Below are 21240 nucleotides of genomic sequence, written 5' to 3'. Positions count from 1 at the left end.
TACTTTAAATATACCATACCACTGCCTTCTCTCCTCCATGGTTTCTGCTGAGAAATCCACACAGTCTTATTGAGCTTTCCTTGTCTGTGATGGATTGCTTTTCTCTTGCTGCTTTCAGAATTCACCATCTTTAACATATGACAATTTGATTAGTGTCTTGGAGTAGGTCTATTTGGATCTAGTCTATTACTGGCATGCTGCACATCTTGGGTCCTTTCATTTTACATCTTTCATAAGTGATGGGAAATTTTCAGTAATTATTTCCTCCCTTACTATTTCTGCCCCTTTTCCCCTCTCTTCTCATTTGGGGACACCCACAACAGAAATATTCATGTACTTCATGTTGTCATTCAATTCCCTGAGACCCTGTTCATTTTTTTCTATTCTTTTCCCTAACTGTTCTTTTGTGTGTAGGATTTCAGACATCTTGTCTTCTAGTTCACTAATCCCTTCTTCTGCTTCTTCAAATCTGCTGTTATAAGACTCCATTGTGTTTATCATTCCTTCTATTGAGTCTTTCATTCCCATAAGTTCTGGCATTTTTTTTTTTTTTTACAAGCTTTCAAGACCTTCTTTATGGTCATCCAATGTCTTCTTTATGATCTTCATCTCTTTAGCCATATCTTCCCTCAACTCAAAAATTTGATTTTTTATTTGATTTAGCATGTTTGCTTGAACATCTTTAACTAGTTGTTTCAACTCCTGTATCTCATTTGAAGTGTTAGTTTACCCTTTGCCTGGGCCATATCTTTCTTTTTCCTAGTACGACTCAGAATTTTTTGCTGGTATCTGATTTTCTTAATTAGTTTATTCTGGAGTTTCTTTTCACTCTTTTACCTAGGGTTTTCTTGTTTGTTGGCTTTGTTTTCTACCTGTTCTTTAGCATTCAGTTCAACTTATTCTTAGACCTCTAGCATACTTTCTATTTAACCGATCAGAATTTTTCACCTCTTGGTTTTCTGGTTCATGCCATGCCTAAATGGAACCTTTTTTCTTGAGAAGTGTCTCCCCAGATGTGATCAACCCCAATTAAATTCTTCCAGACCAGACAGGCCCAAGTCTCAGAGGGAGGGTGTAATCCCTGAGGATGAGACCTAGCAGGCAGCTCAGACTTTCCTGTGTAGCCTCTGGACTCTGTGCTTTTCCTATCCTTCCCAGCATGTGGCACTTGTCAGCCTACAGTTCCCCACCAGCTTAAAGAGGTACAGTGCCTTTGTCAGCAGACTCTGTTCCTGTCAGGAGAGTGGTTGAGACAAAGGCTGAAGTAGAAGGACAGTTAAGCTATTTCTGTTTTTCCAGCCCCTGGGGTCTGAATTTCTAAATAAGGGCTACCACATGAGCTGGGCCCATCCCTCCCCCTTTTCTTGGGGAAGATATGACCTTTAGGGAATTATTTCCTTCACTTGACCAGTTACTTTCTCTCCCAGACATATCTTAACTCTGCCCTTGCATGGGTAAGTGCTGAGAACTAAATATACCTGTGGCTTTTTCTAATGCACTATTTAGAACAGGTGAGAGTGAGAGAGAGAGAGAGAGAGAGCGAGCGAGCGAGAGAGTGAGAGTGAGAGCGAGAGAGAATCACTTCTAGTAGAGACTGCTTCTTTTTCCCACGGGAAAGTGTCTCCATCACAGCCTGCCATACCAGTAGTGAAGGAGGGCTAACCTCCACAGTTTGGGGGCTTTACTTACAGTCCTGCACTGTAAATTTAGCCCTTCCACCTGTTCCAGATCAGTGTACAATGTGTGTACAGTCACACAACCCCCAACCAGTTGTTCTAGACAGTTCCTGGCTCTTTACTAGCTGCTCCAGGAGAAGATCTAAATTCCACACCTCCCTACACCTTTCCCTGCCTCTCTCCAGATTCAAACCCAAAGTTTCTACCTCATGAATCCAGTATTCTTCACATGGAATGCTCCTCTACCAATCCTGCAGGCTGATCCTGGTTCCCCTACTAAAGTGGTAATCTACACTATTTCTTGCCCACAGTATGATTTATTTTTTTCTTCTAGTATAATCATGGACTATTAGGGCTCAAAAGGAGAGGGAAAAGAGATTAAGATGGAAATTTACATTTACTTGAACAGCTGCTATGTGCTAGATACTATGTGAAGTATTTCATTCACTTGATCTTATTTAATCCCCATAAGAGCTCTTTGAGATCAATGTTATTACCTACACCAGTAACAAGCTAAGGTTAACAAACAGGTTAAATTACATGTTAGGACAAAGAGCTAGGACAGGTCTATTTTACTCATTGTGTGACAGATGTCATCTACTAAAACCCTCAAGTTTTACTGATGAGGATATGGAGATGTGGAGACTTTAAGTGGCCAACCAAAAGTTACAGGGCTACTTCACAGGAGAGAAAAAACTTGAACTAGGGCTTCTATTTCTTATTCTAGTCTTCTTAGGTACTTGTCTCTCTAACGTAACCAGTTAATGATTTTGACTCCAGCTTAAAAAAATTTTCCCTGCAGAGCCTGATTCCTCTCCTAGGAACAAAAAAGTGCTGTACTAATTAAAGACCAAGCCCCCCCCCCCCCCAAAAAAAAACCAAAACAAAAAATACATACTGAGCTTGAAAAAGCAGGACTCTCCAGTCAGCAGTTTTAAGTTTGAGCACATTTGGCTTCTTCTCGTAGTCCGTGGCCTTGGATGCCAGTGCATGGTGCACACTCACGGCGTTTTTTAAGTCCTCTTCAGACAGGGCCTTTTCTGGTTTATATTCATCCTATGGACAGATCCAAAGATAACAAAGCAAGCTTATCCTCAGATTTCAATATAGTTTTAAACCTATAATCAAAAGGACAAAATTTTAAAAATCCACAAGGGTGCACAAAAAAAGTGAAATGAATGATGAGTAAAACCACTCTTTGCTACTTCATGAATATCACAGATCATCCTTTTGTTTGAAAAAAAAGTTGCTGAGAATTAGAAAATACACATGCTTAAGGCAATTTCTTTAAAAAAAAACAACACCCTGATATATGACAAGGTAAACAGCTAAGGAAGAACAAAGACAAAATGTCCATTATGTACATTTTATAGTGATTTGAAATGAGGCTAGGTCCCATAGTTAGAGTGATTTGGTTTGCGGATTAAATGGATAGATGCAAAAGCTTCCAGATATCCATCAACAGAATTATACTTGTGGTGAAAACAAAACCACTGTGCTCTTTGTTCTAAAGACACTACGTTTTCCAGCTACTTTCTTTTTAGACTAATACTATCAAAAGAAAAATAGGGAGTAAACACAAAATTATTTCTCCAGCTCTTCTGCTGAAAGAAAAAAAGGAAACAGATTAATAATTAGGAGAAAGCTTAGACTGCTATAAATTTGAAAAGTCAGTAAAATTACATGAAAAGGAAGCTGTCATGAACAGAGGCAATTTTATCTCTGGGTATCATTACACATTCATAAATTTGAAAGAGGTTCTTCTGTATGGCACTTCTTCAAACACAATTATTAAAAAAAAACAACTAGCAGAATAATAAGCAGGATTTAAAAGAAGTTTGATTCTATTATTCCTAGTAGTTCCTGGATCCACTAGAATCCCAAAGGTTTCAAAACCAATGTAAATATAATACGGCTATACTACAGTGTTTAAGACCCTCTTTCTCCCCCCTTCCCATATTTTATCTAAGACAAAATACAGTGCTAAATAAACTTGCATTTCTTCTGTAAAGAAAACACACATACACACAACATTCTAATTAGTAGCAAAAACCAAAAGGAGACTTTGTCTGTTCTCTTACCATAAACTTGTTTTACAGACTAAAAAATACAGAAGATTATGCTTTTCCCATACCTTCCCACCCTCCCCCCACCCCGACTCCCACAACACACAGATCAAGAATTCAAATGTACTAATGCCATCAATGCAAACTGAGTCAGGAAATAACAGCAGGCTATTGATCATTAATGACCACTATTGGTGAAGAGTGCTAGAAGGCAGAGGTTTTCCCTCTAAAATAGGCAATAAATACCAGAGCAATATAAAGATTACCTAAATTTATAACATTGATAGCACAATGACTATTTTTGGAAATGCAGTGTGTCTTAGGTTAAGAATTGCTGTTAATGACAGTCTTCTAGAGAGCTATGATAAATAAAGAATGAAAAAAATCTTAAAATATATTCACTATATTCCTATTCTTCTATAATTTACATTAATATATAAAACTATAACCTAGCTATGTTTTTTATCAAATGAGAGCTCTCTCAGTAATTTAGCATTTCAACAACTTACAAACCTCCTTTCAAGAAAATGTTGAGAAGAACAGGAGTTCAGCTCGAGGTAGTAGGACAATAGACTCCCCTTCAGCCTTATGATTATGCCACATTAGAACATGCAAATCTGGCACCCATCCAATTCAACCACTTAGTTTCCAGATAGGAATCTGTGCCAATTTAAATCTGTTGTGTACCCCAGAAAAGCCATGCTCTTTAATCTTCATTCCATATTGCTGGGTGGGAGCTTTTTGATTGTATCCTTGGAGATATGACTCACCCAATTATGGGAGGTAATTTTGATTAGATGGCTTCCATGGAGATGTGCCTCCATCTATTCAAGGTGGGGTTACCTACTGCAGCCTTTTAAGAGGGAACCATTTTGGAAAAAGCACAGAGCCTACAGAGGCCACCCAGCGAAAGACCTCTGGAGAGGGAGAAGGAAAACGCTCCTGGGGAAGGCTTATGAGATAAGAAGAGAAAGCTAGCAGACGTTGCCCTGTGCCCTTCCATCTGACAGAGGTGTTCCGGACCCACCTGCCTTTCTTGAATCAAGGTATCTTTCCCTTGATGCCTTAGTTTGGACATTTTCATTGCCTTAGAACTGTTAACTTGCAACTTAATAATTCTCCTTTTTAAAAGCCATTCCATTTCTGGTATATGCATTCAGGCAGCTTTTATAAACTAAAACAGAATCTGAGTTACATGGATAATGGGGATGTGGGGTAAGTGACAGGACCAAAGTTACCTTCAGGGAATGTATATGCTACATTCATTTACACACATATTTGTCCTTAACACATTTGATACCGGAGTTTGCACAAAGATTAGCCTATATATTTGTATGCACTTTTTGTGATATTCCAAGTTGGTGATTTTGGCTTTTAACCTTATTCTTTCTTTCTCATTTCTTTTATTTTTTGTTCAAATTTCTTAGGATGATTATTTAGTTCTTTTATTTTTCATAGTTTTGATTTAATTAAAAGAGCATTTAAGGGGGTGGAAGGATAGTTCAGTGGCAGAATTCTTGCCTGCCATGCAGGAGACCTGGATTTGATTCCTAGTCCATGCACTCTCTGCCACCCCCCGCACCCCCCCCAAAAAAGAACATTTAAGGCTGTATTTTTTCCTCTGATTATATGTTATACTGTGTAACAGTTTGGGAATCAAAGTATTTCTCCCACTGATTTCTAGACAGTTTGTAGCTTTCTTTCTCGTTTTTCTCTTTGATCTTAGTAGTTTCAATGATTGTTCTGATCAAATTTAAAGTACCTAATATTTTGATTATTTATCATGATATATTTCTAATTTTATTGATTTATGATCAGAGAACATGGTCTTAAGATCTTTTTTTTCCTAAAATTGGTTAAAGCTTTTTTTGTGACAAGTACATGCTGATTTTTGTTAATGTTCCACGGACATACAAAAAAAGGTTTATTCTCTGAGGTATGAGTGTGTATTTATATTCAAGTTTATTGATTCAATTCTTCTATGTCCTTACACTATTTTTTTCTACTAGTTTCCCCCCATGAGACAAGTAAACTAACTGCACTGTAAGTTCTCACTGCATTTCCAATAGTTTTTGTTTTACTTTTGTTGCTATGTTGTTTGGTGCATTTATGACTATTATCTTCTTTAGGACTATGCACTCTTTTTTAAATTTAAAATGTTCTTCTTAACCCTGTTTATGTATGCTTAGTCACATAGGGAAAAAACTTAAAAAGAATGTTTCCCACCAAGATGCTCTACTCTTTCCTATTTCCCACATCAACAAGATAAGACTATACAGATACTTTCACTTCTGCCTCTCCTTCCCATTAGTCCTAAATTTTGTTTAGCCCTAGACTCTTACTAAAATTACTTTGTATTATCTATTTTCTGTTTCAAAAAATCTTATTTTGCACTTACGTTATATATTCACCAAGTCTTCCCTTATTATTTTAGATTCATTTGTATGTTTCATTGCTCATGTGTTTTCCCTTTATCTTTTCCCTATGAGGTCTCTGTTCTCATTTTTGTTATTTTCTCTTCTTTGAGTGATAATATACTCTTTAATTCTTATTTATCCTCAAATATGTCTCATTTTCCTTGACAGGTATAAGACTGGTATGGAACTCTTGGTTGTAACCTTTCTCTCAGTTGTCTGTGGATATTATTCTAGTCTTCTAACTTTCAGTGCAATAAAAGTCTGATTCTAGTCTGATTCTTTATTGTTTTTTTAATTGTACTTTCTGTTAGTAATCTCATGTTTTTTTTCTCTTTATCTTAAGAAACAGGAATTTTGCTAAGGCATGTCTTAATTTTCTCACCCCCTCCAGTCTCAAACAAACAAACAAAAAATGCCACTCTGAGTTTCCCTTCTCTGATCATTCACTAGTATTGCTAACTGCTACTAGAGGCAATCAACACAGTTGTGCACGCTGGTGCCACCAAGTTGCAAGTGTCTCCAAGTTGCACCCAGTGCCAACCAACAATTCTTACACATGTCCATGATAATCTCTCTGTTTCATTCTGCCAAATTTCCACCCTTCTCTTCAACACTACTAATCCACTACATCTCTGGGTAAAAGCATAGGTGCCTGAAGTCAGAACATCTAGGTCAAATCCTAGTTCTGATATCTAATGCCTCTCTGATCTTATACACGTTACTTAAGTTCACTAAGCTTTGGTTTCCTCTTCTGAGAAGTGGCAATAATATTTTCTTCATAGAGCTGGATGGAATTAAATGAAATACTATGTTTTAAACTCTTAATGTCCACAACAGACACTAAGCACTCACAAAGTGCTAGGTGGTATAATTACTACTAATAACGTTTCTGTTAGTAGCATACTTTACAAGGTGAAACTTGGAAATACCAAACTTACTTACTCACACAACCAATAAACAGCTGTATTTTGCAACCACTTTCACCTTCTTTTCTATTTACAAAGGAATTTTGCTCCAGGCTTACCCTGTGCTCTCAGATCAATCTCCATCAGTCATTCTTAGGACCTTGTATCATTAGTTATTAAGTTTCTCTTATATTTTAAATTATTCCATATCAACTGGCTTCTTCTTCGCAATCTATAAATATGCTCAAGGTCTCTCTTACCATTGTAAGATAAGTCCCTCCTGAATACTTCCTTCTCCATTAGCCACCATCTATTACATCCAGTGAGTTAGCAGTCCACAGTAACTACTTTTATGTATGTTTCCCATTTACTATTTACCTACTGCAACCTGGAGTCTATTTCCATACTTTATTGAAACTGCTATGGCAAATGTCAGCAAAGACCTCCTAACTGCAAAATTCAATAGATTCTTTTGCATTCTCATCTTATGGCACTTGAAGAAGTCAACACAAGATTCTTCCATTTTTTGCTTGGCTTCCTGTTATTTTACTTAGTTTTCTTCTACCTCTCGGACCATTAATTTGCTTCAGCCTGCCCACCAAATATTACTTCTGCTTTTGGCTTTCTTTCTGTCTCATTACATAAGGTATGATCAAAACCACTCTTACCATTTCAACTCCCACCTATATCATAATGTCCAATAAACTGGTAAAGGTGAATAAGAAACAGAATGCCAATTGGTAGCTATCAATACTGAATGACTTCAACTTTCACACTTGAAGCCACTATAAATATTCTTGGTGTTTTGGTTCAAAACCAAGCTTAAAGGGTGACATTCTTAGGCTGTTCTAAAGGTCCAAAGAAGTTTAAAATGCAACATTTATTAGCACTCTACTTAAATGTTAACAGTAAGTGTCAATTTGAGAGAAATGTACCACAGTTTTTAAAAAATCACTCTATTCCAAGGCAGGCTCCTAAACTCTATGTTTAACTATAAGTTTACCTTATATTGGAAGGAAAATTTCATTAGATAGAAATAGAAGACAGAATCTATTTACCAAAGACCAAGAATTTTAAGTCCATCAAACTTCCACTTGTCTTAAAACAACACAATTTAAATAAAAGACAAAATATGAACCTTAAATTACATTCCATATTTTGAATTCTTGCCGGAAATCAAAGTTCTATGTCCACAAAATGAGCAAAATCCAAGGTAGATTGGAAACACTAGGGTTGAGAAGTAGATAAAAAGAAATGTCTTTGTTCTTCAACTTCATTCTGACACCTTATTTTTCACCACTGAAAGTAGAAAATGGTGCTTAAATGGTAGAATTGGGAAGAAAGAAAAAAGGATAAATTATCATAATTAAATCATTTCAAACTTAAGACTGTTTGCTGTGCAAATTGAATGTGACACAGAAAGCAAGATAAGTTCAATCAAGAAATTTTCCATAAGAAACGAAAATGCTCCATGATATCTAATTACCATCCATTTTTGCAAAGAAATAAAGGGTAGAAATGATACCTAAAATCATGTTACTCTCCCCTGTGTTCACTGCAAACCACATCTTTTTATCTATTATGGTTCCTTAGAGCACTTCACCATCCTAATGAGCACCAAGAATGGGATTTCACAGTGCTATTTATTTTAAATTCATTTTAAATGTGAAATGAAAAGCTTTGAATTTTTTCCTAAGAATCTTGTTAATTAAGCCTCTTGATTGTGAAGTTGAATCATAACATGCTAACACAAAAATCACCCTACATATGCACAAATAATTGGCACCAACTCTGAAAATCTGTACCCTCAGATGAATACAAAGTACAATTTGGAAAGCGACCAAATCTCAATTGAAACTCAACATCAATTAAAAACTCAGAGTTCAGTTTTCAAGGTGTTATTTACTCTATGCCTTATTAGATAGAAAAAATTGCTATATCACAATTAAAACAGATTTGAAATGGTCTTGATTTTCATTCAGAGAATGTAGAAGGGAAGTTTAGAAACTAAGCTGTTGCTTGAAGCTAAAAGGTTATTAAAAATGTCAGCAATGAAAGTAAACTTGTTGTTAAACTATTAATTTCCTGATGCAAAGAAAAGACACAATAAGCATTTTTGATGATTTGATGATTTTCCTTTCTAAAATATTTAATTATTTATAGTTAGATATCTTTCTAAAAATTGTTCAGCTTCATTCTTTTACCAAGGGAGCACAGAAAGTGCTGTTTCCACGAATCCGGAAGCCAGGAGAAACGGCAAGTTAAATACAGGCATGTTGTGGACCATTTATCAAGCATTCCAGAATCACTTAATTACAGAACTTTAAAGCTGAAGGAACATTTAATCTCTCTCATGTTGTATAAGTAATTTTAGAGTCAGAAAAATATATCCTATATTACTAAAGAATAGAAAATTGAAAGAATAAGCAGATTGAAGAAAAAAAAGGATGAAACATTCAAAATATTTTTTATTCAATTAAGATGCACATGGTATCTGCCTTCCTTCTTACAATGATATGGAGGTACTGGCCTGTAGGAGGAGACCTCTTTCTTTGTTAGCACTGAGAAACTTTGCATTTTAACCCTCCATTCTCCACTTAGGGAGGGGACATAGGAGGATTTGAAGTGATTTTTCAATCAGCCTAGACTTCAGTAAGGCATGAGAAATTTTCCGGAATAAATCTGGTAAGTAAGCCAAGATCTTTCTTTTAAATGACTATCCAGCTGCACTGGAAGAGAGTTGGATGGAGCAGATAACCATCAACAGCCCTTGCAATTTAAAGAATAAAGGATTCCTTGACTCAGTATATGAAGAAACTTAAAAAGTCTTAATTTATCAAAGTATTTTAAAAGTAGAAAAAAATCTCAGCGCTCACTCTTCCATGTCTCTCCGATGTTTCTAATTAATACAATGATCAAAGCTTTTATTGGTGGTACGTTATTTTCTGATTTCCTCTCAGTTCTAACTTTGCTAACATGACTGTTAAAGGAAGCCCTTGTGTCTCTGTCTGTGACTAAGCTGACATGTGTGTCCATCTTCTCTATCCCACATCCAGTCAGAGTTCTTTGAGGACCAAGATAGTGTCTGGTTCCTATGTTTCCTACAACTTTCCCATGATTGGCTTGGATGTTAAGTTTATTGAAAGAAGGGACGGGGAAGCGGATGAGAGAAGTGGAGAGCAAGGGAGGAGAAGGCTTCGAGAAGGTGGGGGTAGAGAGGGAAGGAGAGGGAAGGAAGAAAGAGTGAAAGGGGGAAATGAAGACCGTAAGAGAGAGAGAAAAAGGAGGGATAAGGTGAGAAAGAGTAAGAAAGGGAAAAGAAGTGGAGGAACAGAAAGATGGAGGGAGAGGGAAACAGAGAGAGAGGGAAAGAAAAGCATTGCCTAATAGCTTATTTCCCATCTGCTGAAACAAATACCATACCATGGGTTGGCTTGATAACAGGAATGTATTAGCTCATGGTTTCAGAGGCTAAAACCCTTGCTTTCTCCTGGGGGCAATCTTTGGGGTTCTTTGGCTTTTCTGTCATGCGGCAATGCATATGGCAGTGTCTCCTTTCTCTTCCAGGTTTTGTTGACTTCCACCTTCTGGCTGCTCCCTGTGGCTTCCTCTTCTGTGCCCAATTTCCTTTGCTTATCAGGACTTCAGTCATAATGGATAAAGGCCCACCCTCATTCAGTTTGGATGCACCGTAATCAGTACCAACTTCAAAGGACCTAAGACCAGGGGTTGGGACCTGAACATGCCTTTTGTGGGGGACAGGATTCAGTCCCCAACACCTAGGAATGTGAGTGGCACACTGGGAAAGAGGTCTGAGTCCTGGATAGAGTTCACTTTAGAGTGACTGTGACAAAGTCCAAAGCACTGCAAGAGGTCCTTATGCGGGGGCAAATAATTCATTACAAACAAGAAAACTAAACAGCTTGCCAGACATTGAAATAGGAATTATGCTTCACCAAAGAGAATCCTTCAGAGCACAGCCGAAGAGCCTGTGCATGTTTCCAGCTGCAAGATCCTTTTATGAATTTATAGTTTAAAAATTATGATTGTCTTAAATGTCCCTTACAAAATGGTCACATTTCTTCGATAAACTGGAATATTCCCCCAAATTGCCACTATTGAAAATTTGGGAGTTATCATTCTCCCAAGGAAACACTTGTCTTCAAAGTCTACTTAATTTTTTTCTTCTTTCAAGCATTTTTCCTTTCTTTTTTTATTGTTATTATTATTTTTAAGAATGAGAAAAGGTCCACATGGCCTTTCCAAAGAGCGACAGGGCACACAGCCAGCATTTTTATGAAAGGAATTAAAAATGCCCTGGGCATACAGGAAAGCAGGAAGGGCTAGAGGGGATCAGGCCAGCTATCAGCCGGCTCCTGGCACTATGGTATCTGGCACATCCACCCTAGACTGACCACCATCATCACAGCTTGGGAGGCCTCACATCTCCTGTGTCTTCCTTCTGGCTGACCCAGGCTCACCCCTGATGCTACCTACACTTCAAACACTGAAAACATTCCCTTTCCAACTCGACTTTTAAAAAATCTTACAGATAGCTGAAACAAATTTCTCTTCCAAGTGACCCAAGGAATGAAGAGAAGATTTTTCCATCAAGGACAGAGTGTTCCCAGAATACTGGGATAGCCAACTCAATTTTTAGATAATGAATTAATTGTTCATTTTTAAAAGACATATATTCAGGTTTGAATACATGTTTTCTAGATCCTAGAGATAAAAATTTTCAAGAGCCTTGCCTGGGAAAGACAATAATCAATAGCTATTCTCTAAGGTAACTCAATGGCCATGAACTAACCAGCCGCCTACACCCATCACTCTTAACCATTCCATCAATCACCTGACACTTTATCTGAAAGGTAGCATTGTTCAGTTTTGTCACAACCAGGTCTGTAACAAAAATATCCTCATAAAATTTACAAAAAATAGTTTCAGGAAAGAGGTAGACCCTGCAGGGTCTGAAACAAAACCCATGAAAGAAACTGAAAGAACAGATTTGAAGTTATGTGATATGCAAAGGCTTATCTAAACACTTGGCTAACAGATGATCACTCCCTGTTGACAAATGCCTATGAAGATAATATCCAAAAATCAACAATGACGAATCATCAGGTCTAACAAGAATTTGATCATTTTATCATCAGTTCATCCAATTTCAAATTTTAAAAGCACATATAAACTATGAGTGCTACATTAAAATATTAGTTGCCTCTGCCATGAACACTTTATGTTCTAGTAGTAACAATTCACTACCACAAGGCCATACATTTTTAAGGCATAGGCTACCTGGGGCTTGGGAGCACTGCTAGGATCAGAACCAATGAGGACAGGTGTGCATTCTTACTCAGATGGAAGAGAGGCACAGTCCCTCTCTCATGAATGTCCTATTGTGCCTTATCATCATTGGTACCTGGACCCTGGAATAGTTCTCAGTGAGTGTAATATTTAAATCAGCCTTTATTTTGGTGGTGTATCTCATAGGCTATATCTCAAAGACTTTCAGAAATTGAAAATAAAATATTCACCCAACTGCATTCGATTTACCCTTTTTTTCCAATTCTTATCCATATACTCAGTCTACAGCATGTTAACTTGCAGTTTTTCATGAGATAATGTATAAAAGCTCACTGACCATTTATTTCACAAGATTTATCTTCTCATCTATACTGTTCACCAGGCCCTTTCAGGGGTCAGACACCATGTTTTTTTCTAACTCCCAATATGACAATTTGTAAATGGTTCTGATATTACTATCATAACATACTGTGGATTGCGTTTTTGCTTGATAGTTAGAGGCAACCATGACTAAGTAACATTAAGTAACATTAAGCAATGGTGTCAGAAAGGAAAATGAGGTGAATGGAGATAAGGAAGATTAGGTATGACCTGGAAAAGCAAGGCAAGGGCTTAGGATAGTGTCAGAAACTGTCTTGGGAAAAGATGGAAAGAAAAGGATTTACTTTACTTGAGAGAGAAATCAATAACCAAAAGAAAAGAGATTCAGTAGAAGTGAGATAAACATTAGGGATCTAAATTATTTGCAAAATGTCACAGGAAGGAGGGATACCAAAAGGGAGCCAGGGTGGAGGGATAATCAAAATGGTAACTACAAGTGAAAAGCTTCTTAGAAGTAGTCGCCTATATACTCCACTTTCCAATTTCTATTTTAATCTTTTTATTACAACATGAACATTTCCTCTTTTCCTGCCTCTGGTGACTGCTCAGGCTCCTTACCCTCTTGCCCTCACAGGGCATGTAAAAAGTATCCTCCAAAAAGAAAAAGAAGAAAAAAAAGAGTATCCTTTATCTTCTTGGCACTATATACACTCTCTGAGACATTATCTACCCCCTAGCTTAACTTATCACTATTTTTTCCTGATTCTCCTGATCTATATTTCTAGGCTCCCTCCTTGGCACTAGATCTGAATATTTAATTGCCTACTAGAAAGTTCCATTAATTATTCCATAGACACCTTGAACTCAACATCTCAAATTAGACCACGTTTTTCCCTCCTCATTGTCCCTATCTTAGTTTAAACTAATTTTGTCTCTCTGTCTCCAGTCTTACCTGCTTCCAATCCATTCTCCTTCTCAAAGCCAGCATGATCTTTCTGAAAATCTGATCTTGTCACTTCCCAGTTTAATACCCTTCAATAGCTCCCCATTGTTGTGAGGCAAAGTTCCAACTTCTTAACATACTTTTGAAGGTTTTCATAATCTGCCTTGCTGCACTGAACTCACAGCTCCCTGGATGTACCATACTCCATACTCTCTCACATTCAGGCATCTACACGTTCCTCCTTTTCTGAATCCCTCATATGACTCATATCTATTTGCCTTTTAAGTCTAAGATATTACTTCCTTCATGAATCCTTCTACTATCTTTCCTTCTTTTCCTAAGGCTCAGTTAAATGTGCTTCCAAATGTGCTCCCATAGCATACTTCCCTCTTTGTAGCATTTATTAAGTTGCATTGACCATGTTCTTTATTTATTGATCTTTTCAGATGCTATATTTTGCTAACAACCATATCTCCAGCATTCTGAAGAACTGGCAGAGTCCTAATCTATAGATGCACTTATTGATTTGCTTCCTACCTAATAGTATGTGTATCTGTACTGGTATTGTATTTTTCATCCCAAGAACAAGTGTGGTAGACTGTTTTTAGAAGACCAAAGAAAAAGAAACAGAAAAAAGAAAAAGGTAGCCAAAGTTCAGCTGATAATGGATGCCTAGGCTACTTTTGAATAGCATTCTGAGGGTCAAAAAAAGTTGGGATGTTGACATTTCTGTGACTTTTCATGGTTTGGGGAATAAGGAAGAATACTGGAAAATAGGTCTGTGTTAGAATATCTCAGAAACTAACTTACTCTAATTATAGAAGAGGATTGGACAGAGTCCCACAATCCAAAGAAGTAGATAGAGTCGAGTCAAGAAAAGAGAGGGTACTCATCAGTCCTTACTAAAGCAGAAATTTAAAGTAAAAGAGAGTAAGTTACTGCACACTCGCTATGTTTCCACCAGAAGTTAGGTGAATCTGGTGGATGAGATCAAAGTTATTTCCCCCCATCACCACTAATAGCTTGTTTTAAAATTCTAATAATTAGAAATGTCACAACCTACAATTTTAGAGTTTACCCAAGAAGGCTTAATGGGAAAAATACTAGCTTACCACTGCCCCCTTCACAATCCTGGGTGGGTTAAAGAACCTCCAAGGCCTTACAGCCTCCACTGAAAAAACTGGAATATCCTCCTATGCAGCTGTGTTTGCAAAAATATGTGGGGATTTTTTAGTTTTAATATGGAAATACTCCTCTTAAATGTCCCTTTCCCAGATAGGAGGTCCCTATTGCATTTATTTCATGTTTTTGCTATATGAAATGGGTGGGTAGATTCTACAGCTTGTTTTTCCAAAGAAAGGACCCTAGTCAGAGTAGTACCTTAATCTCCAGGTCTAGGAGGGGGAGCGAGAAAAGGTGTGGGTCTGATTTCTGGTAAAACCACTCTAACTGGAAGCCAAATACAGGGAACGACCATCATGTATAACCCAACGCCTATGGGAGTGAGGAACTAACATCAGTGCAATACCTATAGCCAGGGTCTGTGTTACCCTTAACTCCAGAACACGAAGCCCTATGCCTTGACTATTATTCCTTGCACCAGTACTAGGAGGGCTTGACTGTTTCTAATCTGAAGTGCAAAGAAACAATAGAGAGTTTCATTTATCCCTCAATAAAGCTAGTGGGAAAGGAAGGGTTTATATTTGAATGGTTGAGATGGTAGGCCTAGCTCTTATTTCATTACACAGAATTCTGTTTTAGGATTGTAAAACAGGAACAAAGTAGGTCTGAATCAGTCACTTTAATATTCATGAGATTGGCAAGAATCAGAAAAGGATCAAATGGAAAACTATCTTTCCTCTTATAAGAGTTATCAGGAAGGGAAGCAAAATTTATTACCCATCTACTGAATACCAGGTGTGCCAGTTTGAAAGTATTATGTACCCCAGAAAAGCCATGTTTTAATCCTGATTCAATTTTGCGGGAGCAGCTGTCTCTCTTAATCCTGATTCAATATTGTAGGCTGGAAACTTTCTATTAGATTCTCTACATGAAGATGTGACATACCCGATCGTGGGTGTGGCCTTCTGATTAGATGGAGATGTGACTCCACCCATTCCAGGTGGGTCTTAATTAGTTTACTGGAATCCTTTAAAAGAACAAACATTTTGGAGAAAGTCAGAAATAACAGAAGCCTCAGAACTGACAGAGAGAACAGATGTAGATGCTTAGAGAACAGATGCTTCAGAGAACAGAGACATGGATATTTGGAGAGATGCTTGGAGCCCAGCAGATATCACCATGAGATGTTAACCAGACCAGAACCTGGAGAGACCAAGCAAAGCTAAGAGATGAAAGCTAGTCCCAGAGAAGCAAAGTAAGGAAACCCCATAGGAACAGAGGCTGAAAACAATGGATCCTAGGAGCAAGGGATCAGCAGATGCCAGCCACATGACTTCCCAGCTGAAAGAGGTATTCCTGACCCATTGGCCTTCCTTGAATTAAAGTATCTTTCCTGGTTGCCTTACTTTGGACATTTTTTTTTTTTATAGACTTAGAATTATAAATTTATGACATTAAATTCCTCTTATTAAAAGCTGTTCCAGTTCTAGTACTGGAATATTCTAGTATATCACATTCTGATAGCTTGCAAACTAACACACCAGGTATTTTTCACATATTAAAACAAATTATTTACATTAACCTTGCAAATTAACCCCTCCACCCTGCTTCCTGTACCCAGTTTATAGGTGAACAAGCTGCGGTTCAGAGAAGATAATAAATAGCTCCAAATCAGAAAATTAGCTGTGATGGACCTGGATTTGACTAGGTACACCTACTGCTAAAGTTCTCTTCTAAGAGGAATTTAACAGTCTTCTAAGGAACATATCTTCCTTGGAGAATTTGAGGAAGCAGAGGAAAGAGTTTTCCCGCCCAACAAAACTCTCTCTCTTTAACAAGCTGTTGGTATTGTATGCATGTGTTAGGAGGGGAGGAGGGCATGCAATAGAAGGGGCTATAAATACATAGGTACTGTTATAAACGTGAGAGGCACAAGGACTTGATGAAGTCTTCAAGTTCCTAGAGGAGTGACTGAAAATCTTTGTGACAAACCTCTTTGGTTGAATGGGAAGGGGGGTAAGTGAATGGAGATTGAGAGGTTTTCGAGCTCTTTTCCAGGATAATTTTACCTATGCCTGGTTCTCCTTCAGCTGAATAAGAGTGAGAGTGAGAGTGAGAGAGTGAGAGTGAGAGTGAGAGTGAGAGTGAGAGTGAGAGTGAGAGTGTGAGAGTGAGAGAGAGAGAGAGAGAGAGAGAGAGAGAGAGAGAGAGAGAGAGACAGAGAGAGACAGAGAGAGACAGAGAGACAGAGAGACAGAGAGACAGAGAGACAGAGAGAACCCAGGTCTCAGGCATGGCAGGCGAGAACTCTGCCTGCTGAGCCACAGTGGCCTGCCCCCTTTATTGCTAAAGAGAACAGACTATATAGGTTAAAAAAAAATTAGGCTGTCTTATAGTTGAGAAGTCTTGGGGAAAGGCTTAAAAGTGATTGAAGAGCAAATGATTATGGAACGAGACTCTAAACACTAGGTACTTATTCCAACGGGGTGGAGTTGTGTATGTGTGTGGTGTATGTGCATGGTCATTGGAAGGTAGAAGGTGGCCTCTAAAGGAACGAGGAGGCCCCTCTTGCCTTTACAGCCCCACACCTGGCAGAGCCCCTCCATTACAGAAAGGCAAATAAGTGAGTCTTTGCCAGACTGGATCCAACAACTCTTCGGCTAGGAGAAAGGTGGCCCCTTTCTCATTACCCCTCATTCAAATAAGGGAGAGCTAGCTCCAGAGGAGGAGGGCTTAACACCTTTTCTCAGCCATACATGTATCCCAGCATTGTGATATTAGCATTCTAAGAGCACCAAGAGGGGAAACTGGAGACCAAAATGGCATTCCTAGGGCACATGTCCTACTCGACAGGTCCTATGAGAAGAGCTGCTAAGCATGGACTATAGAATGCCATCTCAATCCTTAAGCTCTTGGCAGTACAGGTAAGGGCAGCAGTGAACTCAGACTCTAAGAGTCTGAAATTCTTTCGGGGAAGAAAGCTGCTTCTTCTGTAGTAGTGGACAGTATATGATATATGACACCATTTCTTTCATTTTCATGGTACATTTGTTGCTTAAAACATAATTTTTCATCATCTTTTTACTGCTTGCTACCCCCATCCACTGTATGATCCAAATATAAAAACTGCTTGCCATTCTTTGAATATGCCATGTTTTCTCACATCTGTTGCTTTTACCTCCTTTTTGGCTAAAATGTCTTTTCTTGCCTTAGTTGCCTGGCAAACTTATGCTGGTTCTTCAGGCATTAAAATGTGTTGATCACTCAGGGCAGTGTCTGATTTTCGCAGGCATGCTGGGTGAGGCCTCTGGTGTGTCTTTTCCCATTCTTTGTGAATGTTCAATTCCACTGTTTCTCCCCCTACTTTGCAGGTCTATGTAGGCAGGGACTGTGTCTCAGGCCTCTTTGAAAACCCAGCATTTAGCATAGTACCTGACTCACAATGAACTCTAAACAAATATGTGAGGAAACTGCAGTAGATTGAATTATGTACCCCAGAAAAAACATGTTCTTAAACTTAATTCATCCCTGCAGATGTAAACACTTTATATATATATATATACACACATATATATTTTTTTTTTCCTTTGGGCAGGCACCGGGAATCAAACCTGGGTCTTTGGCATGGCAGGCGAGAACTCTGCCTGCTGAGCCACCGTGGCCCACTCCATAGGATATTTTGAGGATGATCTTTTTAAAGTGTGGCCAACTGAATTAGGATGGGTCTTAATCCTATTATGAGGCCTTATAGAGAAGGCCACAGAGAGAAAGGTAGGGGAAGAGCAAGAAGCTGGGAGCAAATGCAGAAGAGAAAGAAGATGCTGCCATATGCACTGCCATGTGACAGAAAAGTCAAGGACCCAGTCAATTGCAGCCAGCCCCAGAATGTGGTATTTGTGACTGTAGCTGGCAAACCAAGATAGAGGTAAACCTTAATTTGTAGATTTATCACCTTGAAATCACATAATTTAGTTTCCTTTTCTAGTGTGAGCAATCATGTCTGATAGACATGGTCTACAGTGGGACTAAGTTTAACCAACAAGCGAACATTAGCAGGACTCTAGTGGACATACTGTTACCAGTACTGAGCCTCCAACACAATAAGCCAGAGATAACCCAATGAACAAAAAAGCTAAGCATAAATTACTGCTCTTTCAGGAGGGAAGCGCAATATCCCAAAGGTTACTCTGGAGCAAAGGTCTGCTCAGTAGTAGCAGCAGGAAGAACCATAAAAGTTAACATAACTTTACAGCACGTGGCATTTTCAGATGCACATGCCCATGGGGTTTTCATATTTATATGGTCTATGTGCCATTTTGTTTTTGAATTTTACAACTTAGGGGGAAAATAATTAAGAAACCAGGATAGAACAACCATATAAAGATCCTGGCCTGCTAAGGTTAAGCTTCTACCAACTGATGAGCTAGTCTTTAGGATGTGTGAGGGGTTTCTGGGAAGACATATTGATGATCACACTGAGATTTCAAGCTTTTATCACATTCTTTCAAATTCTCACTTTTTAAAGACCATTAATATTACAGTAAGAAGAGAGTAGCGATTGGTTGCAAAACAACGATGCCCTTTTCTTGGCTCACTCTCATCCTAAGAAGATATTTCACAGCCCTGCTGGCATTTTTATTGATTCAAATGAAATACCAACCTGATAGATAATTCACAGCTCTACTTTGCACTCTCCCACACAAATGTATAATTTCCTAGTGCCAGGTTTTTCTTTTTAAAAGAGGAATGCCACCCAACTTTCTCCATCCAAATGCACATTTGCCACACCCTAGATGTACCATAAATTTGAAATGTAATCTAATTCTGGAGTCCTAATCCAGACTGATGCAGGGCTTCAAAGTCTACAAAATCATTACCCTGTCAATATTTAGCCCTTTTTCTTCTATATCTGGATGAGTTAAACTCACCCAAGGTGAGGACAATGATATAGGAAAAGCTGATAATTTGGAAACAAAATCTCTCTTTGCTTTCACTGCAGTCAAATGTTGAATGCAAAAGGACTTTTTCCCCTTCCCAGGCCCACCCTAGGATGGAGTGGGTGGAAATCCTGTGGCTAGGTATTCACTGAAATGAAAGACAACTGCACCCTTTATAGAGATTTGAGAAAATGAAAAAATGAGCTAAGAGTATGGGATTTATGTTGGGCAAACAGCTGTGATATGTGAAATTTAATTTGAAAGGGTTGCTCCCTGCAGGCACAGAGCTAGCTGAAAGGACCAGTGTGGGCCCATCATGCACACAGGCTGCTTTGACTTATAAAAGAAGCTGGGCTGACTCCAAAGGGAGATAAAGACAATACAAGACATTTGGCCACCTAAGCACAAGGTTAGTTGCCTAATAACAATAACAGCCCCCATTTCTCCTTACGTTACATTCCTCAAAGTAACAGGCACATTTTGGAAGGATGCCACAAATCATTTTCTTTGTGATCTCTTGGTTTCAGCTAACACCAAACAGCTCACTTTGCAAAGGTTATTTGGTTACACAAGAAGCTCTGGCCCAAGGTGAAGCAGTTCATGCTCTATGATCCTTACCTGATCTATTCCAAAAGTGTTTGTGTTAGATATAGTTCTTCCCAATCTAGATAACTGAAAAAAGTTCTAACGAAGGAGTAAAACAAAGAAAGAAAGAATTATAACAATGTTTCTTATAAAGTTGCTCTGGTAGTATTTTGATAAAGGATATATGGAGAGCAGTCAAGGCTCTTTTATTAATGATCTAGGTGGAACCCTAGGAAGACTGGTTTTAAAAAGAATAATTTTTTCAATCTTAATATATAGTACATTAATATAACATTTTGACATGTTTGAAATGCAAGTCTCAATTGCTTTTGTTCCCAATAGCTATCTACATTTCAGAGCAGTTTGCTATCTCAGTGGTACAAGCCCAGGTGGCATCACACAGGAGTTGCTGTCTGATGGAGTCCCTGAGACGTCATTTCAAATGGAAAAGGCCTCATTTTCCACCGAAATTCAAGCATGGAAAGGCAGCGATGGGAAAATATCCATGTTAAGTTCATGTGCATGTATACTGAATTAAAATAAAGCTCAAAACAAATGAGACCTCTCACTTTACCCACATATCGATAATCAAAATGCGGTGGGAAAAGTCTATGGTGAGAGACACAGCATCACTGCTGTAGGGAATGAAAACTGGTACAATCTTTCTAGAGGCAATTTAGAAATAGGTTTCAAGAACTTTAAACGGTTCCTACACCCTGTAACTAATGACTCTCAGGAATCCTTCTTAAGGATATATGAAATATGTGCACAAATAAATAAGTACTGTTATTTATAGCTGTAGAAAACTTTAAAGAGAATGTGTCTAAAAAAGGGGGTAAAGATTAAATTGTAGTAAATCCATTTAATAAGAATCTATTACAGGCACTTAGAAGTCAATGCTTGTATAACTCCTATAAGGAAATGGAAAGAAAATAACATACCAGTGACAATTTCACTG

The 21240-nt window shown here is 38.1% G+C and overlaps 1 protein-coding gene across 13 annotated transcripts in view; it reads right to left on the bottom strand.

Moving 5' to 3' along the window:
* The window catches only part of PSD3 (pleckstrin and Sec7 domain containing 3), a 661802-nt gene that overhangs the window by 49538 nt on the left and 591024 nt on the right, over positions 1-21240 (bottom strand). For all 13 annotated transcript variants that reach the window (XM_077152669.1, XM_077152668.1, XM_077152670.1 and 10 more), the window contains one exon: positions 2575-2732. In XM_077152669.1, the coding sequence (XP_077008784.1) occupies positions 2575-2732 (158 nt within the window). The remainder of the gene's footprint in view (positions 1-2574; positions 2733-21240) is intronic.

The sequence above is a fragment of the Tamandua tetradactyla genome, chromosome 3, assembly GCF_023851605.1.
Source record: "Tamandua tetradactyla isolate mTamTet1 chromosome 3, mTamTet1.pri, whole genome shotgun sequence".
Taxonomy (NCBI): domain Eukaryota; kingdom Metazoa; phylum Chordata; class Mammalia; order Pilosa; family Myrmecophagidae; genus Tamandua; species Tamandua tetradactyla.
The sequence above is the reverse complement of the archived record's forward strand: the minus strand, read 5'-3'. Positions and strand labels throughout refer to the sequence as shown.